General features: G+C 32.2%; 1 protein-coding gene across 1 annotated transcript in view; it reads left to right on the top strand.

Moving 5' to 3' along the window:
- Positions 1-17,743, top strand: part of 5-HT2B (5-hydroxytryptamine receptor 2B) — a 116,634-nt gene extending 98,891 nt beyond the window's left edge. The window contains exon 6 of the mRNA XM_065498402.1: positions 16,471-17,743. Within this exon, the coding sequence (XP_065354474.1) occupies positions 16,471-17,728 (1,258 nt within the window). The 3' untranslated portion in view covers positions 17,729-17,743. The remainder of the gene's footprint in view (positions 1-16,470) is intronic.
- Positions 17,744-24,514: the final 6,771 nt, after the last annotated feature.

Below are 24,514 nucleotides of genomic sequence, written 5' to 3'. Positions count from 1 at the left end.
GTTTTCTCGGTGTCTGGAAACTTTGCCACTAAAATAATTTATCAAGTTGCTAATTTACTGACATCAATTAAAGAATCATTATCTAATAATGATGTTTTATAATGTAATATGTTTGAGTTTAAGTTTTGACTTTGTTCAATTTTATTTATAATATTTATTTAATTTATATCATAATTATTTAATTTATTTTATATTTAAATTTTTTAATGTAAACAATTTTTTTAAGTAGAAATTTATAACCGATTATGGCCAATAGGCTAGGTTGTTGAAAATAAATAATAATAAAAAAAATAAGAAATCGTCAAATGACTTACTGAATGCTAAATTTTTTAAAAAAATAGTTCTATGACGTACATATAATATTATTTATATGAAATAATAGCGGTATTCAATGGAGAGTACTTTCTCTAGCAAAAGAGCAGTTTTGCAGAAATCAAAAACAAAATACATTAGAACTACTTTCTTACTTATTTAAACTTTTTAAACTATATTTTTTAAAAAAATATAATAAAAAATATGTATAACAGAAAAATTAAAAGAATGAAGCTAAAAACTGCAATTAAAATATAGATCGACAGGGAATTATAAAGGTACATTCACAATTTATAAAATTTTGTGACTCTTAATTGCTCTTGCTGTATTACCAAGACAAGAGCTCTACATCATGTATATCGCTAATATTTAATTTTATAGTAACAAATGATCTCCAAATATTTTATCCAACATTTTTGTTTTGTTTTATGTTAGTAGAATTGAATTGTAATTTATTGTTTTTCATTTTCATTTAATAAAATGAAACAATTTTATTTTTATAGTTGAAAAATAGTTCCCGGGTAATGAAATTTTTCATTTCCGTTTCCCGGGAAATAAAAATATCCGGGAAACCCCAAACCCTAATCACGTGAGAAAACTGATACAAGTCCGATAAATCCCCAGTTTTCCCAGATCAGGCTGCCTCTTCCCAATCATCCCATAGATCTTCCTCCTTGTGAAATAGAGACCTTACATGGTAACTATGAGTCATGGCCAACTTTCCGTGATTTATTCACAGCCATATTTATTCAGAAATCTTCCTTAAGTCCAGTAGAGAAACTATTCAATTTGAATCAAAAAACTAGCGGAGAAGCAAGAGAGGTCGTTAAGAAGAGGCCAACTCAGAATTTTATTCAGTTTCCCTAACATAGAATCCGAATCGGCAGAATCTATTCGACATTTGCAAAAAGACATCAATTCATGTATTTCCATATTACGACTCCATCGCATTGACAGCTGGGACCCTATTTTTGTTCCAATAAGCTTCCAGATTCAACATTGACTCTATGGGAACAAGGCTTAATTGATTCCAAAATGGTCTGATTTAGATTTATTCCTGACGTTACAGAACTTTGGAATCCGTTTCTGAAATCCGTTCTGCTGTATCCAAACCTACCGAGTCCAAGCCTAAAACGTTGAGTCGATCATCCAAAATTGTTAATGCTTTTCCGAATAAGGTTTCTCAGCCTAAATGTGAATTATGTACCAATGAGTATCATCCGATACGAAAATGTTAAAAATTTTTGCATATGGGCCATTCTCAGCGCTTCAATGAAATCAAAAAGCAAAGCCTGTGTCTTAATTGCTTCTCTAAGACTCATTCAGTCAAAAACTGTACAAGCTAAATCAATTGCTTCCGTTGCACAGTGGGTTGAATGGTACCCAAAGTGGCGATTAATTCATAGAAGCCGTAGTTTTAAAATATTATATTTTTTTTATTGATGAGTTTTATAAGCACATAAAAACACAGCATTTTAGAAAAAAAAGGTTAAGAAAAAAAAAGTTTAACATTTTAAGCGCATTATTGTTTTTTTTTTGGAAAAAAAGACCTTTTTTCACAATTTATGCTGTAACTTTGGAATGGAAAGCGATAAATTATTGAATAAAATTGGAAATTAAAGCATACTTAATGAGCTATTAAAAAATTCAAAATATAAATTTATTGTATGTATTTATATTAGTATAAATTTAATTTAAATTCCAATTTTTGTTTTACACAAAATTGTATAAATTTACAAATTTTTTCAAAAAAGTCATAAAAGAGAATATTATAATTTTTTAGTACTGAATAATCATAAATCCATAAAAACACAGCACTTTAGAAAAAAAAAGTTTAAAAATTTTTTTTTTAACCCGTTGTTTTTTTGGAAAAAAAGACCTTAGCTCACAATTTAAGCTATAACGTTGGAATGGAAAGCGATAAATTAATGAATAAAATTGGAAATTAAAGCATACTTCATGTGCTACTAAAAAAATAAAATAATAAATTTATTATATGTATTTATATTAGTATAAATTTAATTTAAAATCCAATTTTTGTTTTACACAAAATTTTATAAATGTAAAATTTTTTTTAAAAAAGTCACAAAAGAGAATATTATAATTTTTTCGTAATGAATAATCATAAATACATAAAAACACAGCATTTAAAATAAAAAAATTAAAAAAAAAATTTTAACCCGTTAAGCGCATTATTGTTTTTTTGGAAAAAAAAGACCTTAGTTCACAATTTATGCTGTAACTTTGGAATGGAAAGCGATAAATTAATGAATTAAATTGGAAATAAAAGCATACTTAATATGCTATTAAAAAATTCAAAACATAAATTTATTATATGTATTTACATTAGCATACATTTAATTTAAAATCTAATTTTTGTTTTTGACAAAATTTAATAAATGTACAATTTTTTTTTAAAAAAAGCCACTAAAGACAATATTATAAATTTTTGTAATGAACAATCATAAATACATAAAAACACAACTTTAAAAAAAATGTAAGAAAAAATGTTTTAACCTATTTTGTATCAGAATATGTTTTTTTAGCAAGAGGAATTCTTTCACTATAACTTAAATAAGTAAAAAACCTCAATAAACCCGCACGAATTTTTTTCTGTATATAGAAGCTAAAAGTTCATATTTTAAGAGCATTAAATGGAATTTACCCGATCTCGTCCTGATTTTTTTAAACGCAATCTATATATCGAAAAAACCGCAATAATGGAGAACTTTAAAAAAAATCTTAAAAAATATTTTCAAAACATTTATCTAAACAAAAATTATTTATTTATGTTCTTAAATACCTGAAGTTGATGGTTCCATTTTAATATTTCTACTTTTAACATATTTAACAAAAAATATAAGCTCTCGAAATATCACAATTTTCAATTTTAATCACAGCACGCAAAATTTGTAAAAATTATTTGACTTTGACCGCTCACTGCCAATAAGTAAGTTACTCACAACTGTAATTTAAGCAGTTTGTGATGCATTATTTAATGCACTTTAACACAATACCAAACATGACTGAAACAGATAAAGTTCAGCTTTTGAATTAATCGCCACTTTTGGTACATTTCAACCCTCTGTGCGTTGTAACAAGAGGTTGACTAATGGCGGTTCACTAATGGCACAAGAAACTATCTTTGGGTGGATTCTAACTGGTCCTTTGTCCAATATGTCTACTCCCAGTTGTTCCTTAGTTTCGAGATTTCTCGTTTTTGGGAGGTGGAGAATCTTCCAAGGAAAAACTTTATTTCATCATCCGACAAATTTTGTGACGGTATTTATGCCAGGACTACCAGAAGGGGTAAAGATGGTCGATACATTGTTTCTCTCCCATTTAAGCATGGGTATCCTGAGAAACTTAGTCTAGGCCAGTCCCGAAATAGTGCTGTGGCTCAATTTTTGCGAAATGAGACTCGGCTACTTCGTTCACCTGATATGAAGTGGTCGAAGAATATATTGATTTGGATCATATGTTCAAGGTTCCTCTCCCACACAACTCAAAAATTTGTTCATATTATTTACCACACCATGCTGTCATAAAACCTGAAAGCACGACAACAAAGGTACGCGTTGTTTTTAATGCGTCATCTCCATCTTCTAATGGATTAAGTCTAAATGATATCCTTCAAACTGGTCCAATTTTACAAAGTGACTTGACATTACTCATTCTGAAGTGAAGATTTTTCAAGTATGTCTTCAGTGCTGATATCCAAAAGATGTATCGACAAATCCTTGTCGATCCGAAGCATACTGTGTTCCAAATAATTTTATTCCGCAATAATTATCCAAGATTACGAACTAAAAACAGTGACATTCGGCGTTAATTGCGCGCCTTACCTCGCTATTCGGACTCTACTCCAATTAGCCGATGACATCGAGGCTACTTATCTAAAAGCTAGCCATATTCTTCGTAGTTCCATGTACGTAGACGATGCATTGGCCGGTGCTCATTCAATCCAAGAAGCGAAAGAATCTAAAAAGCAATTAATACTTGCACTTCAATCGCCTGGATTTTCCCTGAGAAAATGGACAGCAAATTCCAAAGAAATAATTGCAGATATTCCCGCTGACCATCTGCTCTGTGAAGATTTCCTGAATTTTAATGATACAAGCACAGCGAAGACACTAGGAGTTCGTTGTAATGCCCACTTAGATTCGTTTTTCTTCGTAGCGAAACCATTTTCCGAACAACGCCAACTTACCAAGAGGGAAGTATTATCGCAGATTGCAAGATTATTCGATCCGGCCGGGTGGCTTTCTCCAATTGTAATTTTACCGAAAATCCTGATGCAGACAGTCTACCCATCTTGGCAGATTTTCTAATCCAAATACTGCCATATTAATGAAATCCGAATTCCAAGATGGGTAGACTATATTCCTAACGCTGAAATCTAACTCCATGGGTTTTGCGATGCTTCAGAAAAAGTGTATGTATGTAATACGAACCGGTCTGTTCTGTAGGTACCCTGCAGTTCATTGCCGCCACGTCGAATTAGTTTGTTGTACAAGTAGTAGTATAGCTAGTGAAAGGTTCCAAATTTACACTTTTCAAACTGCTGGGTAATAATAACCCAGCAGTTTGAAAAGTGCCAATTGGAAACCTTGCACTAGCTATATTACTACTTGTACAACTAACTAGTTCGATGTGGCTGCTAAAGTGGTAGTTAAATGGTTATCATTTGCACTACATTTCACCAGCATATTCAGTAATAAACAATAGTCAGATATTTGTCTTTAGTTTTGAAAATAAATTCAAGAAAAATAAAATCTTCTAAAATATACCACTTCGATGGCCACATGTAATGCTGATTGTGGCCGTTTGTGTTTTCATTCTCAGTGATGATGTAGAAAATGCAAAAATAGAGAGTAGACTCACATGTTATTCTTAATAACAATTAGAGAGCGGTACAAATAAGAGCTCTATGGTTTAGTGGTTAGAGCATTTGACTAGAAAACGAGAGGTTATGTTTCAACCCCGCTCTCAGAAAAATTTATTTTTTTGTTTTTTTCTCAAATGCTGGAGTATTTTCACTATTGAATTTAATAGTGAAGTGTTAAGCAGAGTGTGCCAATCGGCCACTTGCAATGACATCCCCGTGTTAAATTCACCAGTCAATAACGATGCGAGTGGGTTGAAAATTCACTAGTAGTAGTTCTTAGTGGCCAACGAATTCGACGTAGAGGAACTAGTGCAATGAACTGCAGGGAATAAACACAAACACGCACACACACTAACTCACTAGCTGAGAGTAATACGTACAAGCTGCCCAGCAGTTCATTGCACTAGTTCCGCTACGTCGAATTCGTTGGCCACTAAGAACTACTACTACTAGTGAATTTTCAACCCACTCGCAACGTTATTGACTGGTGAATTTAACACGGGGATGTCATTGCAAGTGGCCGATTGGCACACTCTACATAACATTTCACTATTAAATTCAATAGTGAAAATACTCCAGCATTTGAGAAAAAAAGAAAAAAATAAATTTTTCTGAGAGCGGGGTTGAAGACATAACCTCTCGTTTTCTAGTCAAATGCTCTAACCACTAAACCACAGAGCTCTTATTTTTACTGCTCTCTAATTGTTATTAAGAATAACATGTGAGTCTACTCTCTATTTTTGCACTTTCTACATCATCACTGAGAATGAAAACACAAACGGCCACATTCAGCATTACATGTGGCCATCGAAGTGGTATATTTTAGAAGATTTTATTTTTCTTGAATTTATTTTCAAAACTAAAGACAAATATCTGACTATTGTTTATTACTGAATATGCTGGTGAAATGTAGTGCAAATGATAACCATTTAACTACCACTTTAGCAGCCACATCGAGCTAGTTAGTTGTAGAAGTAGTAATATAGCTAGTGCAAGGTTTCCAATTGGCACTTTTCAAACTGTCAATACGTTCACCAGTCAATAACGTTGCGAGTGGGTTGAAAATTCACTAGTAGTAGTTCTTAGTGGCCAACGAATTCGACGTAGCGGAACTAGTGCAATGAACTGCAGGGTAGTTACAGTTTGATATGTGTTGATATAATTCCCAAGTAGTTTATTTTTATATTTGGATAAGTAGTCAGAGCAGGGTTCCCAGATTTTTTCGAGACTTATCCCCAAATTTAAATCTTCAAAAATCCCCAGTGAAAGTACTAGTATAATTTTAATTCATACATATTTATATGTACTTTATTTGTTCTACAATTCTTTTTTATTTATGTAATATGCATGTATAATAATTAAAAAAATATAATATAAAATATATTATAATACATATATCAAGGTTACTTATTTAAAAAAAAAATTAAAAATTACACAAAACGTTATATTTTTAACAAACTATAACCAACTGTAAGAGAACTCAGAGTGTAATTTTCCGGTACCGTGAAATAACACCCAAATGAAATAACTCCCCACGAAAAGATGAAATAACACCCAACAAATTTTTCATACAATTTAGGACTTATTTCATTATGAAACAACTCCTAACGCATAGGGAGTTATTTCATAATTTTTGGTTGGGAGTTATTTCATAATGCAATAACTCCCAATGAAATTTTTGTTGGGTTTTATTTAATTTTATTTTGGGAATTATTTCACTGTATTGGGAGTTATTTAATTTTTGTCAAAAACTGGCTTTACTCAGAAATGTTTTTGGCATTGTCGGCCTTCGGCCGGGCGCTAAGGTTTTCTCCTCTGAAGTGTATCAGAAACTGGCTTCGCTCAGAAAAGATTCTTTTTACATCGTCGGCCTTTGTCAGGTTGCAACGATTTCTTAATCTGGTTCGAAATGAAAATCAGCTTTCTGAAATATAAAACCTTTCTGCAATGAAAGAAATATTTTCTGAGCGAAGCCAGTTTTTGATACACCCCAGAGTAGAAAACCTTAGCGCACGGCCGAAGGACGGCAATGCAAACAAATTTTCTGAGCGAAGCCAGTTTTTGATATACCCCAGAGGAGAAAACCTTAAACCTTAAATGCAAACAAATATTCTGAGAGAAGCCAGCAAAAAATGTTTTTTTAGATTACATAAATAAATTGCTTTGGATTGGGAATTATTTCATTTCTATTGGGATTTATTTCATTGGGAGTTATTTCATTTGGGAGCTATTTCACGGTACCTAATTTTCCATTTAATTTTGAATTTAAATTTCAGATTTTATTCTATAAGAAATAACTTCAGACCAATATTCAATTTCCCAGGTGGAATTATGCTTTTTTGGCAGTTTTATTTTTTTGTCATTTTGAACGTTACAACTAAAACAACATTCACGTCTATTGATAATACATAATAACAAGGATTGCCAGTATAAAATGACAAATAGCATATTGTTGAAATTATACGACTTATCAGACTTACGGCCATTTTCACAATGTACGATTATTTCATTTTAACCGGGAAATTAACTAACTGTCGGTTTGTTTAACGGGGACCATTTAACCAACGCTTACCGATTTACGTTTCACCATCATTTGATTACTTAACCAAAGCATTCAGTAGAAAGTATGGCAATAATGCATACATTTGTTTACGAAAAATAGTGTAATGAAATATTGAAATATAAAAAATTGTCTAAAAGACGGTATAAAAGATAATAATTTGTGTTTTCTTAGTGGTATAATAAAAAAACGTATAAAACTCAAAAATATTAAGGTACCTAACTGTAAAATTTACAGAACAAACTGAACAACAATTACTGAAAACCAACAAGAAAAAAAAACCAACAAAAATATAAATGTTTTTCCATGTTCTTTTATTATATTTCTTACAATTAAGATGCTAACCGGCGAAATTTGTTCGGTTATATTTAACAGCAACTTTGTTGTTAAATAGTGTCAATTAAGAATTAATCGTACATTGTGAAATTCAAATTAGCCTAACTTGCGGTTAAAGTTCACGTTAACTTTTAATCGTACATTGTGAGAATGGCCGTTAAAGTTCAATGTTTTCTTTCGATTTTATAATATTCTCATACATAAATTAAATAAAACAATTCAATATACGAAAAAATAAAAATCCCCAAAAAGATTCCAACAATCCCCAAAACATACAATATTTCCCCAACTGTTCCCCATATCCCCAAACCCAATTATTTATCCCCATTTACAAAATAAAATCCCCAATTTGGGGAAAAATCCCCTAATCTGACAACACTGAGTCAGAGTTTTAGGTACCGTGAAATAACTCCCAAATGAAATAACTCCCCACGAAAAAGTGAAATAACACCCAACAAATTTTTCATACAACTTAGGACTTATTTCATTATGAAACAACTCCTAACGCATAGGGAGTTTTTTCATAATTTTTTGTTGGGAGTTATTTCATAATGCAATAACTCCCAATGAAACAACTCCCACTGACATTTTTGTTGGGCTTTCTTTCATTTTTTTTGGGAATTTGGAGTTTTTTCACTGTATTGGGAGTTATTTCATTTTTGTTGGGTTCTACTTTGCAAAAGCAAAACCCATAAATATCAAAAACTTTTCACTCAGAAAAGTTTTTTGCATTGCCGGCCTTTGGCCGAGCGCTAATATTTTCTCCTCTGGTGTGTATCAAAAACTGGCCTCGCTTAGAAAAGTTTTTTGCATTGCCGGCCCTGGGCCGATCGCAAAGGTTTTCTCCTCCGCACAGAAAATATTCTTTTTACATTGTCAGCCTTTGTCAGGTTGCAACGATTTCTTAATCTGTTGCGAAATGAAAATCGGCTTTCTGAAATATTATAAAACCTTTCTGCAATGAAAGAAATCTTTTCTGAGCGAAGCCAGATTTTGATACCCCCGGAAGAGAAAACCTTAGCGCCCGGACGAAGGCCGCCAAAGCAAAAAACTTTTCAGAGCGAAGCCAGTTTTTGATACATCCCAGAGGAGAAAACCTTAACACCCGGCCAAAGGCCGGCAATGCAAAAAACTTTTCTGAGCGATGCCAGTTTCTGACACATCCCAGAGGAGTAAAACTTTGCGCTACGCAATGCAAAAAAATTTTGGTAAGCGAAGAATAATTTCACTTTTGTAGTTCCTTTTTTTAGATTACATAAATAAATTATTTCGGATTGGGAATTATTTCATTTCTATTTTGATTTATTTTATTGGGAGCTATTTCACTTTTTTGGGACTAATATTTTTAAAATTATGAAACCACCGATTATTGGGAGTAATTTCATTTTACACTTTGGTAGTTGTTTCATTTTTCAAGTTTGGGAATTATTTCATTTTTGATGGGAATTATTTCATTGGGAGTTATTTCATTTGGGAGCTATTTCACGGTACCGAGTTTTATGATAAACAGGAGAGCTGTTATTGCCTTCGTGCTGTACTTCCGAAGTATAACCCGAATCTAACCCAATACCTGCTCTTGTAGTTTGCCGATTGTAAGAACTCCCGAATTTTTCTTGCATTCATACTAACCGTAGTATAGAATTATCGTAGCCGGTTGTAAGAACTCCCGAGTTTTTCTTACATTCGTATTTTAGTAGTCGTAATCAAATTCAAGAACTCCCGAATTCTTCTTGAATTAATTGTAGTTTTTAGTCGATCGTAAGAACTCCCGAATTCTTCTTACAATCGTATTTTGCATCCGTAGCCGAATTCAAGAACTTCCGAATTCTTGTTGACTTCGTTGTAGTTTTAGTCGATCGTAAAAACTCCCGAATTCTTCTTACAATCGTATTTTTGCATCCGTAGCCGAATTAGTTGTAGTTAGTCGATCGTAAGAACTCCCGAATTCTTCTTACAATAGTATTTTGCATCCGTAGCCGAATTCAAGAACTTCCGAATTCTTCTTACAATTATATTTTTGCATTCGTAGCCGAATTAGTTGTAGTTAGTCGATCGTAAGAACTCCCGAATTCTTCTTACAATCGTATTTTGCACCAGTAGCCGAATTCAATAACTTCCGAATTTTTCTTGACTTCGTTGTAGTTTTAGCCGATCGTAGATACTAGACTGCTAAGCAACCCGAACCATTTAATATACTTCACTACAAACTCTCGTTTGTTTTCTATTTTCACTAAGCCGAGGATCAACCGTTTTCCATCATCGCTTCACCACTCACCATGCGTACCGACTCCGCCGTTTCATCATCGTATAAGTTTCTACCGTCCCGCCGCTACTACGTTTCATCGTTTTCAACGAATTTGAATTGCTAAATAACTTCGTAGATTTAAGTATTTAATATGTAGATTAAGGTTTCGTTAGTAAAAGCTTTGGTCTGAATATTTTTATATAACACCCAAAAATATTCGTGTTTTTATTTCAAAGGAAGCAGACCTCTAAATCGAACCTGGACAGACTGAGTCATACATCAGCTGGAAAATTAAACTGCATTACAAAAGCATATGCAGCCGCGTTATACATTCGAATAGCTGACGGTGAGAAGATATCCAGTCAGAAGGACTTATCCGATCTTGCGGAAGACTCGAGAATTATCCGGGGCTTTAATAAAACGAGAAACATCCTGTAATAGAATATAACTGCCAATATTCGCGGCTTTTAGTTAAATTTGTCCATGATATTAGTCTTCATGATGTATTATCTACCGAAAAAGATGTCAACAACAGATAATGGCTGCTTTACCACCCGAGCGAACTGAAATTTCGCGTCCATTTACTCATACGGGTCTGGATTTTGAAGGTCCATTCATTTGGAGGCTACAACAGACATCTGCATTCCTTGCCGCTTTTCACAGATTTGTTTCTCGTCGGGGATGTCCACTCCATTTACATTCCGATAATGGAACCACATTTGTAGGAGCGTCTAAAATTATCCAAAGAGAATTCATGGTATCGTCCCGTGAATTAATAACTTCTAGCTACTCTCACCAGAATTTGACATGGCATTTTATTCCTTCAGGTGCTTCACACATGGGCGGCCTTTGGGAGGCCGGAGTCAAGAGCATTAAGTCACACTTAAAACCGTAGGTTGCTTTAAATACACGTTTGAAGAATTTTCAACTCTACTTGCTCGAATTGAAGCTTGCCTCAACTCTAGGTACAATCCCAAGATCCATCAGACCTTTCCGCCTTGACTACAGGCCATTTCCTCATAGGCTCTCCTATCCTTTGTCCTATAGATCCTAAGATTAATGAGAGTCCAATGTCCATTGTTAATCGTTGGCAACGTCTTAAATTGCTTCATCAGAATTTCTGCTTTCGTTGGAAAAACGAATATTTGAAGGAGATGCAGAAACGAGCGAAATGAAAGAATTCCAAAGATAATGTCAAACCAGGGACTTTAGTCGTCATCAAAGATGAAAATCTCCCTCCTAACTCTTGGCGGCTAGGTAGAATTGAAAAGGTGCATACCGGATCCGATAATAAAGTACGAGTGGCCCAGCGAGGTCTAATTACACGGTCGATCCATAAATTAGTTTGCTTATTCGAATCCCAGTTTTTCACTTCCTCTCTACATTTCCTAAAATCCGCCAAACCACGTCATTATTTTCAGAACATCATGACAAATCGCCAATCCAAGAAGTCCAATGGATCCAACAAACGTCGTCGTCGCCAACAGCATCTCAAACTGCCCAGCAACTACAACACATTTGTATGTCGCTTATGCAACCGTCCACACCCATTGAGGCGTTGTCGCAAATTCCTTGCAATGAACATGAAGGAACGACTCCAAGCGGTGAGCACCCACAAATATTGCCAAAATTGTTTGGCTCATGATCATTCGCAAGGTACATGTCGCTCGAAGCGCAGCTCGACATTGCAACAAATTTCACCATACCTTTCTCCATATCAACCCTCGGCTTTTTAAAGATTTTGGTATAAGTCCAACTCGCTCCAACTCTCGTTCTCGGTCACGATCTCCGACTCCTCAACCCTCGACATCACATGCTGCTCGCAAGAAAACAGCTGCGCCAATTTTGGTATAAGTCCAACTCGCTCCAACTCTCGTTCTCGGTCACGATCTCCGACTCCTCAACCCTCGACATCACATGCTGCTCGCAAGAAAACAGCTGCGCCAACGTTGTCATCAAATAGCATAAATCTTTTGCCAACGGTGTTAGTGAAGAATGGATCCACTAATACTCATGCGCGCTGTCGCCTGGATTCTGGTTCTACAGTGAGTCGAATTACACGGAAGATGGTTGACAAATTGAATCTTACGACTCTCACCATGGAGAATGAAACCGTATGCCCTGCTGTACTAAAGTCAAGATTTAATTCTGAGTCAAAGATTGAATTCTACGTGTTGACAACCGAATCACTAGCAAAACTCCCGCCAATTCGTTGCCAGAGAATTTTAAACAACATTTTCGCGATTTGTTTTTGGCGGATCCAAAATTTTTTGATTCGGCCGGTATTGATATTATCATAGGCGTTGATATGTATCCAAAAGTCATGCGAGAGGGTGTGTTAACGAAAACTGGATTGCCAACGGCACAAAGTACCATTTTTGGATGGACTATTTACGGCGCATACCTCACATAAACAATAATCCAATGTACAAGTATATGGTTTAAAGCAAAATATTAAAAAAAAACAAACGAACATGAATTATCCATGAATTGAATTTCCTAATAAAAAATATCCATTAGTTCATTACTTTGGGACTCAATTCTGACAATTGCACGTGAAAGTAGCCCCAAAAATAAGAACTTCTGCACCATTAGTTCTGTCAAGTTGGCTGCCGTAATAATTTAATGGCCATACGATTTTTTTCTTCAAGGTGGATTTTTATCACTTTTTCTATATTTTAGCACGGTTATATTTCGTATACCCTACGGAATATCTCTTTTGTGGCTGAAGCAAAGTTGTAGATATTGAATAGTAGAAGAAAAGTACGGAAAATGTGCATCCAGTGCCTTAAAAATCGCAAAAATTACCATTTTTTTAAAATTTGTTTGCAAATTTTTCACCTTTTTTGCTCAATAACTGGATTACAAATCCAATCATGGACCGATCACCATGAAATTAGGTCGTGTGGTTTGTGTCTATATGAAAGTTATTTATCATAAATTTTGTATGTATACCATCATTTTTAACAGATTTATTCACTTTAAATTGATTTTCGGAAGCGGGTCTTATATGGGAGCTATGAATAATTATGGACCGATCATAATACATTTTTCCAAAGAGGAACCAACTTACTAATATTAATATTAAGTTTTCCTAACCTCACATTCATATAATTTGTGATTCCTTCTAACAGAAATAAGTACCTAATTCCCACTTTCCATAGTTTGTATACTGCAAGGTTTATGCCAAACAAAACAACTAGTATTAACTTTCCTTTGTTTTTCCCCGCAATTCCTATTTTGATTGATATATATCAATGCTGAGTATAATGAATTGCAGTATACATTAAATTGTCAAAATGTTCTAAAATAAAACGTCAAGTTTTCAAATATGTCGTAAAATCTTATTTCCGAGAGAAAGAAAATTTCTATTGAACTCGATTGTCCACTTTTCCTAACTTTTAGTAATAATTCCTTAATCCAAATAATTTAATAAATACAAAGAAAAAATCCTAATTGCTTTGTTTTATTTTCCCATTCCTTTTCTTTGCATATCCATATTAAATTATTCTGAGTAACAAAACATCGATATTTTGTTTTGGCTCAGATAGTTTATAAGTTTCCAATCCTCCAGTTTTTTCATCCCCAACGAAACATTGAGCTAAACAATCTCTAAGAATAAAAACTGCACAAGCTAACGGTATTTTATACAAATTTAAAAACTTTTATATATGGTTATAAGAAAAGCAATGACTTGAAATCACTTCAAAGAATACAAAATAAAGTCTTAAAACAAGTTTATAATCTTCCAATAGCATATCCAACAGTTTCGTTATATGCTAATATTTGTCAAACTATTTTGCCTGTACATAGTCTTTATAAAATGCAGCTTCTAATGCAGGGAAGCGCAAAAAGAGAAATTGTAGTTTGTGTGCATGTATAGGCTAAAAATAAAAAATCCGCAACAACATCAAGCAACATAATGAAATATTTGTATTTTTACGCTCAATTGTTTGCAACTAAATGAGTTATTTGTATTTTTTACGCTCTTGCAGGGTTGTCAGATTTTTTTTACCTCCATCGCCAAAAGCTAAACGAAAAATCGCCAAAAGTCGCCAAAATATATTTTTTGGAATTCTACATACATATTTGGTTGGTAAAATTAACATGTTTAGAACGGCCAATGCTAAGCCTTTAACAATTCCAGCTGCATCGCATCTAAGTTTAATTGATATATGCTAATTTTGAACATTACAATTCACATTCCCCTGCAGATACTTTTGGATTTAAATAAAGTTAATGAATTTTGAACTACCGAAAATTTCCAAAATGTCTGAGTTTGAGTATTAAATGAAATAAATACACAAAAACATTCATTCACTCCCAGATTTCAGTTTGCTTTTAACAATTCCAGCTGCATCGCAATAATTGTAAACTTGTGGCCAAAAATCTAACAAATTTGTTGAAATTTCACCTTTAAAGATCTAAGTTTAATTGATATATGCTAATTTTTCATATCAAAGAAATGAAATTATTTCAAGAAAAACAAATAATTTGTTAAAAATCGCCAAATAAATCGCCAACTAGTCTGTAAATCGCCAAAAAAATCGCCATGTCGCCAATTGGAAATTTTGGTCGCCAAAGGCAATGAAAAATCGCCAGCCCTGCACTTGCTGTGTGTTTTGTTTACTTTCGGGTTGTGTACGTGTAAATTCACGAAAATGTTCTTAATCTCAACAATATGAACGCCTACCAATGTTCTAATGTATGTTTTCAAGTGCCTGCATAATATTGGACATCACACTATACGTTTTATAAGAAATGATCATGCAATAAATACGAGATATAATGGAAATTTAAGAATAGCTTGGTGTAGATTAGAAGTAACTAAACAGCTTATAGAATTCATGGGTAGTCGTGAATACAATAATTTGCCACAAAATTTTAAAAACGAAACCAGAATATCAATATTTAAAAAAATATTAAAGGATTATATTTTGCAACATATTAGTGAACATTTAATGTAAATGATCTCTGATTGTTAAAGTTTATTTATTTTTTGTTATAATTCTTAAATACATTTTTATAAATACATATACATATATAAATATAAATTTCAAGTATTAATATAATTTGCCAACTTGCTGAGGCTAACTTATTGTAATGAATTTGAATTGAAAATAAAATTTCTATACACAGAAAATAGTTTCAATATAAATATTATTATTTGATTTCATTGATTTCAATTCATAACATTTATAAATAATTTCCTAAATATTAAGATTTTTTTCATATTTTATGTTTTCAAATTAAATCTAGAAGGCTTGAAAAAAATAATATCAATTTTCATTTAAATTTTTATGTTGTTGAAAAATGTTTGAAATTTTCTTGGAAAATGTTTTATTTATTTTTATAATTTCCAGCTACAAAATGAGAAAATATGCGCGAAATTGATTGAATTTGTTTAAGGGGATGATATGCTTAATGTTTATGGATATCTTATTATATTTAATGATATTTTTTAAGTGTCAGATATTGTTGATTCATTTTAAAATATTGGCCAATATATGGCTATTATACAAATAGTTATGAATTAATTCATTAGATAATGCAATTATAATGAAATTTATTATAAAATATTATTAAATAAATGCAAAAATAGCTAAAATTTCCGTCATGAACAATTTTATAATATTTATGAACATATTCTTATACTGAATGAAACAGTTTGGGAAAAAAAAAGTCATGTTCGATTAATAATATTTATTACAAAATTCATTCCAATTATGAATTTCTTTTTTCTGTGTATAAAAAAAAAAATATTGAAGATACTATTTCAATAAAATTTATTACATATGTACAATTGTTTCGGGGCAAGGACGAAGCCTTTTGAAACTGGACCATATACACATGTTTTATATACACGGAAGTCTTGTCTCCTAATTTTACGAAAATAAATGATTGAAATTTAAAATAAATGTGTTTTCTCATTTACTCAGTGTAGGCTATTATATGGTCGGGTTTGACCGACCATACTTTCTAAGTTGTTTTATTTATTTTTTTACAATTGAATAAACTCTTCGAATTATTGTTGCAGCGATGCTCAAAATCAGCGAAATATTAAATTAGAAAATAAAATTAATAAAGACAAATTAAACATAAAATTTAATTAGTTGTTATTTATTTAAGGTCTTTATCACCGATATCAGGAAACTGTAAATATAATTTTACCAAAAGGAGAAGAGCATCGATGGCAGCTCATATACCACCACCTAATACTCCAACTACTCCGTTGCCTCAAAGAAGAAATCGTTTTTATAGTTTACCAAAAAATACTTTATTATATCGACAATCAAAATTATCGCTTACAAAGAACTCCTCTGATGTGCTGCTGTCTGCCAAGACTACGAGTTCACCAAATAAAACATGTCATTCCGATTCTGAGGTGGAAAACAGAGACAGCGGAATACATAAAAATCGTTCATCAGATGACAATTATGCTGAATTTCTTCAGTTGCCGCCTATATGCACGTGTCCGTATTTTGGCATCAGACCTTTGGAGAACTGTGTGAAGCCGGCAGAGGTTAAAATTATACCAACTACCTTCAAGTTAACAACAACATCGCCCAGTGACATTGTCACTACATCGACGGGAGATGAGAGCAGTATAATCCTAACTAACACTACAACGACATCCAGTTTAAGTCCACACACTGTGTCCATAATTAACAATAATCATTCGGCAAGTTCGTTGACGGTTCACTCCACTAACGACGGTTGTTATTTAACTGCTCCTCAAACACCTAAGCGAAAATTAAGCATATCAAAAACTGCCTCCATTGTAACCTGGGATTCGGGGAGACACCGCAGAAGAGGCTCTAGTTTTGGAGGAGCTCGCACCTCTTTGTTGCTGACACCCACTAAAACTGGACCCTTAACAACATCTACGTCAGCGACTCCCTTAAGGAGATCGGCTACCCTAAGAAGTCATAAAAATATGAATTACAGTGCCGCCGACATGACAACATCCAGTTCTCTGAAAACAAAATCAAAGTCGCCGCACTCCTCCCCATGCCTTTTGCAACGTAACCAAACAGTAAGATCTCATCACTCTCGGAATTCAAGTGTCATTTCAAGAAACTCCTCACGTCATGGCCGTATAATACGCCTAGAACAAAAAGCCACTAAGGTATTGGGGGTGGTATTTTTTACATTCGTAATCTTATGGTCACCATTTTTCGTGCTAAATCTTTTGCCCACCGTCTGCGGAGATTGCGAAGACAATATAGACCACTGGGTATTTGACGTAGTCACATGGCTAGGATATGCTAGCTCTATGGTGAATCCCATATTCTACACAATCTTCAATAAAGTATTTAGACAAGCGTTCAAAAAGGTTCTCCTCTGCCGTTATACAAGTGGGTCTGGATGGCGGCCACATAGGTAGCATACGCCGGTTGCACCGCCACCTTTAAAAATCATTACTGAGGATAAGAAACTTGACAAGCAATCCTCTATAGGAATGGTTGAGGACAATTATAAATCAACAGTGAGAGACCCAACTGAAGATTTTGAATCAAAAACATTTATAGTTAAGACTTTTGGCTTGAGGTGCTCTTCGAAAAGTTTTAATAGCCACAGCAGATGAAAAAGTAAAAAGTAATATAAAAACAGTGGTAAGTACACGCTACTCCTTTAAATGAACGAAGTATCTAAGATTGTTATATTCGGCTGTGCCGAATCTTATATACCCTTCACCAAAGTATAAAAACTGTATAGTTACAATATATATTTATGTATGTATATTTTGTAATATTTTACATCAAAATTCATATTTATATAAATATAGTATTTATATACATATATAGAATTTTTGGTTGCCGATGGACAAAATATTTTCCAGACAAAACCATTTTTAAAGAATTTGCGGCCTGGGTTCCCCAAAGCAAGACACCTAGGGAAAAAAAGAACTTTATTTTTTCAAGTTATCTAAAAAATTTCTAAAAGGTGTATTAGGAATTTATATTTTTTGAAAAGCTAACTTCACCTTAAATATTTTAAATGAAAACAAATTTGCAAATTGTTGATACCGAGGGGACCAGGTCCATCCAAAAACACCCATTTTTTTTAATCTAAAATTCAACTTTAGGGCAAAAATTCTAAAATCACATACTCGATATCAAAATATAGTATCCCATTTTAGATGGCCAAATATGTTTTTAATTGTTTTGTTAAGAGTTTCAATAACCCTTGGTATCGATATTATAGCAAAAAAAAGCCCATTTTTGGGATTATTCAACACTTTTTTGGGAATCGCGGGATTCCTGACTATAAATTTCAAAATTTGTTTTTAGTTTTCTATTTTTAATGGCAAAATCTATATAACTGTAAAATTTTATTAAAAAATATTCATAAATAAAAATTTAATTTGAATTGAAAAATTTCTATCATTGCAAAAACTCAATAAAAAGCAATTTTCGTTATATTTTTCAAAAAAGTATTCCATGCATTTTTTAATTATAAAAAGTTATATATATTTTTAAATAATAGGCAAAATTCCCTATCAATTGATATACAGTGGTTGACAAATAAATTTGTATACTTTTATTAACTTAATTTAACAAAAACATAATTAATTAAATTCGAAAAATGGGAAAACAAAATTAAAGATTTCTTTCTTTTTTATTTTAACAAATATGGTCTAAACTTTGCAATAACTCAATATTTTGTTGGGTATCCCTTATTTTTTATAACTGCTACACATCGACGATGCATTGAACCAATTAAGGAGCCAATGGTCTCCTTGGAAATATTTTGCCATTCCCTTATAACCGCCTTCGATAAATCTTCCTTCCTGGTGTGATTTTGGGTCCTTATTTTACGATCTACAATTTCCCATAGATTTTCTATGGGATAAAGATCTGGCGATTGGGCAGTCCACTTCAAAACACGTACCTCGTTGGATTGTGACCACTCGGTTACAACCCTAGAGGTGTGTTTCGGGTCGTTGTCGTGTTGGAATCTCCAAACTAGGGGCATATTTTCCTCAGCGTATGGATACATAACATCGTTTAATATGGTTCTGTATCCTATACCTGTCATGGTATCTTCTATAATTTGAATTGGGCCCATATCTTGCCCTGAAAAACATCTCCATACCATAATATTGCCACCGCCTAACTTTACAGTCTTATTTGTGTACTTTGGATCTAATCTTTTTTCCCTTTGATAGTCTTACAAATGTTCTCCCATCACTGCCTCTTAAATAGTATTTGGATTCGTCGGAAAAAAGGACAGTATTCCATTTCTGTATCGACCAGTTTAAATGATCCCTGGCAAATTGTAGACGAGCAGAACGGTTCTTTTTAGAAATGAGTGTTTGTTTTACAGGACGATAGCAACCAAGACCCGCCTCATTTGCCCTGTGACTAACTCTTTTCCCCTTGTAAATGCACCTCAAAACTTCAGCGTCGTTGCGCCACCAGTTAACGTTATTCTATCATCCTAATATTTTACACAACGTGTTTCTACAATACATAGAACAATTCTAGAGGGGGACGGCCTGTACCTAGAAAGTTTTTTTCGTCCATACAATCTTGGAGCACTCTATTGTGGATGCATTATTATTTTTTATAATTAGTATATAGGTATGTATGTATGTATGTACATTGCCCACTTTCAGCTTACAGCATCCTAAATTTATCAAGAACACAAAAAACAACAACAACGCCAAACGAAACAGAACACCAAAAGAAAAAACAAAAACAAAATACGCAAGGCAATGAAACCAACACACATCCAAACATACGTTCAATTGTATAAAAAACAACAACAACGCCAAAAGAAACAAAACACAAAAAAAAAAACAAAATACGCAAATCTTGCACATCCAACCATACGTTCGTTTTGTTGCTTTTTTGTCAAAGCATGCAATACATTGTGTTTTTTGATGAAATTTTCAGAGGTTGTCTCGGATTTTTGCTCATATCTCCGTTACTTATGGACGGATTTTGCTGATTTTAAATAGCAAAATTCTCGAAAGTATGTCTGACAGAATTGTTGAAGATTTGGATCCCGGAGATATCTGGGGCCTTCAGAAAATTGATTTCAACAGACAGACAGACAGACCGACAGACAGACAGACAGACGGACATGGCTTAATCGACTCCGCTATCTATAAGGAAAACAGATTCGTTGTTGCAACCGAATTTGTCGCCAATCGAATTTTGTCGGTGCAAGTACTATCTCATAATTCGATTGGAATAACTGATTATATATGGTACTCGTAACCGTTTTCAAATACAATTCGGTTAAAGGGAAAGTACATATAAATGACTATTGTGAATTAATTGCAAAATAATTAGATTTTGTTTTTAATATAGTTTATTTAATTTGCACACAGTTAAACAAAGATACATCTGTATATATACATATAAATTATAATTGTTTTATGTATGATGTGAGTTAAATCCTCCATTCGAAATTGATGTAAGTACACAAATAAATTATTTCTGTTTCTCAATTTATTTTATTTTTTCATAAATGTCAATAAAACCAATAATTTCATTATTTTATGTCGGAGCCGAATTTAGTAAAGACACAAACCGACGTTTTACAGTTATTGCAACCGTAATTCAATTACAAAAACGATTTTACAGTTTCAAACACAAAAAATCGATTAGATATATAGTTATTTAATGATTACAATAAAATCTTGATTAACTTAACTAAATTTTATTAATTACAACCGATTTTCAACCCATCAGTTTTCTGTGTGAAATTAAAAATGATGCCAAATTATTGTTTCCAATTTGATTTGAAATATTTGTATATATGTAGAATCTACTAGAAGAGAGTTACAAAAAACATTACTATAACTATATTTTATCTTTTATAGTTAACCGAGAGTGGTCAAGATCCTTCCGAAGTAGACCTATTTTTTATGTAAATTTCAAATTTATGACAAATTTTCTATAATCGCATAGCTGCTTTCAAAAAATGAAAACCTCTTTTATATGCCCCAAAATGTTCTTAAATATTTCGCAAAGGGAATTTATAGCCCGGATCTCGGTACCGTCAACAAAGCCAAAAATCTAAAAAATACCATTTTTGGGATTTTTAAAAGTGGCTTTTTGGGAATTAATAACAATTCACAAATTTATTTTTCACTTTTGCATTTTGATCAAAAATTTCTATATAAGCGAAAAATTTCACTGCCTTGCCGACTACTGCATTACCAAACATCGGAGAACACTACAATATGAAGCTATTTATTGCGTTTCATCTAATTTAAAGCCATTAATGAGACTAGTGGAAAATATAAGTTATACATATTATATATTAAAGTATGAAATTGTGTATTCTTTTCAAAAATGTATAAAATGTCTAAGAATTAAAAAATTGATAGAAGATTTTTTGCAAAAATATGGGAATAAACAAATTTTCTAATTTTTAAAAGTGAATATCTCGTAAACTATAAAAGATAAAATATAGTTATAGCTATATTTTTTGTAGCTCTCTTCTAGTAGATTCCACATATATACAAATATTTCAAATCAGATCGGAAACAATAATTTGGCATCATTTTTAATTTGTTATATACCCGAGACACCCCAATTTGGGGTCTTGAGTCTCCGGTACCGTGAAATAGCTCCCAAATGAAATAACTCCCAATGAAATAATTCCCATCAAAAATGAAATAATTACCAAACTTAAAAAATTAAATAACTACCAAAGGGTAAAAATTAAATAACTCCCAATAATCGGCGGTTTCATAATTTTAAAAATAAATCCCAATAGAAATGAAATAATTCCCAATCCGAAGCAATTTATTTATGTAATCTACAAAAAGGAACTACAAAAGAGAAATTATTCTTCGCTTACCAAACATTTTTTGCATTGCGGGCTTATGGCGTACCGCTAAGGTTTTCTCCACTGGGGTGTATCAAAAACTGGCTTCGCTCTGAAAAGTTTTTTGCATTGCCGGCCTTTGGCCGGGAGCTAAGATTTTCTCCTCCGGGGTGTATCAAAATCTGACTTCGCTCAGAAAAGATTTCTTTCATTGCAGAAAGGTTTTATAATATTTCAGAAAGCCGATTTTAATTTCGCACCAGATTAAGAAATCGTTGCAACCTGACAAAGGCCGACGATTTAAAAAGAATCAAATAACTTTTCTGAGTGAAGCCAGTTTTTGATATTTATGGGTTCTGCTTTTGCAAAGTAGAACCCAACAAAAATGAAATAACTCCCAATACAATGAAATAACACCCAATACAATGAAATAACTCCTCGTTCCCAAAATAAAATGAAATAAAACCCAACAAAAATTTCATTGGGAGTTGGGTGTTATTTCATCTTTTCGTGGGGATTTATTTCATTTGGGAGTTATTTCACGGTACCGTGTAAGCATAAGCAATTATATTATAATGATTTAAACATGAAATATTATTTTATTATTGGTCTGTCAGCCAGCATTATTTTTTGTCGGCATGGAGTGTAGTGTAGTTTTTTTTACTATACATTGTCAATTCATTTAATTGATTATTAGCTACCCTAAAGTGAAATCTGGGAAACTGATTCAGATAGATAAAACACTGAATATTAGAATCGTTACAGGATGGATGAATGTATTAGGATATCCATTCGAATTATGATCATTAATTTATATTTTTTTCTTGAAATTGATCACAATTCTAATTTTAAATAAGTAATAATATCATACACTAAAAAATATTATTTTATTTCTGAAATCCGAAAGAAAGATTTCTTTCAGTCACTGTAGTTAAATGGTCCGATATCTACTTCTACGAATATATGTATAAATATTAAATATTGACAGAATTGTGCATTATTATTGCCTGTTTATGTTAAAATAAATATGTATATTAAAAACTATTCAAAATTGTACTTTAGAAGAAAGTAATATTGAAAGTCAAGTGAATCCGATGTTGACAAAATCTATACAGAGGATAACATTGATGATTATTATGTCGAAATAGATGAAGAAAAAAAATTTAATATTTTACTTTATTTAAAAAATGTCAATTATTTGATTCATTTTATCGAATTATGCCAACAAGTAATAATCTCTTATTCGAGTTATTCGGATACCCTTGTATGTATGTATATGTGTATGTGGTATATTGTTTTAGCAATCCTCTTTATATATTATTTTATACAGCATTAAAAGTTTAAGTATAATTTGAATGTAAAGTAAAAAATTTAGATTTAAGTTGTCACGAAATTATGTAAGTAAATGATTACAATGGATTTAATAAAAGATGAAGAGATTATATTGAAAATCAATGATGAATATTTCAATTCTTCGTGTTATTTATATCAATCGAATTTCACGTAAGTATGAAAATATCAAATGTCACCAAAATGTATTCGCACTAAAAACACCCACACAAATAAACACCATTGTAGCTAATGAAATGAGCACAGATTAAAATAATATTATATACCCACCCTTAGTATAATTTCATATAAAACTCATACAAAACAAAAGGTAGCATAAGTAGATTCTTATTTAACCTCTGGAATGTAGATGTGGACTTTAATTCTGATAAGTTTATTAATGCAATAAATCAGTCTCTAATAAAAAATAATGTTAGGTCCCTTTTAGCTATAACCATACTATTTTTACTATTGGGATATGAATACAATATCCCTAAATTGGATATTTGTGGTAAATGTCAGTTAAATTAGCTATTTTGACATTTATAGAAAATGTCTCTTAAATTTTATATTTATAGGAAATTTCGGTTATATTTGCTACGCTATCCCTCAAATTTGTTACTTTTATTTTGAAAATTTCCCTCAAATTATTAATTTATAGTAAATTTCCCTTAAATTACCCATTTATAACAATTTCCCCAAAATTGGATATTTATACAGCCCAATTATGAATAAAAAATCCCATTTTTAACATTGAATTTGAATAGGACTACCCCTAATTTTTTCTTCATAATAGGGCTGATTGTAAATTTCTCTCAAATTGGCTATTAGTAGTAGATTTCCCCTGAGGTTGATATTATTTTTTACCATAGATTTACTGTGCATAGTAATTTACCACGGATTGGGCACCCTAATGGTTTTTGTGAAAGGACAAAATTTTTTTCTTAAAATGTTTAAGTGCTTCTAGAATTGTTCCTTTTAGTGTAAAAATACGATTGTAAATGTTTTAGCTCAATCGGACTTTGCCATCCTGTGCCGAAAGAGTCCTGAAGTT

Source organism: Calliphora vicina, chromosome 1 (genome assembly GCF_958450345.1).
Source record: "Calliphora vicina chromosome 1, idCalVici1.1, whole genome shotgun sequence".
Lineage (NCBI taxonomy): Eukaryota > Metazoa > Arthropoda > Insecta > Diptera > Calliphoridae > Calliphora > Calliphora vicina.
Note: the sequence above shows the minus strand (reverse complement) of the source record. Positions and strands in the feature narration are given on the sequence as shown.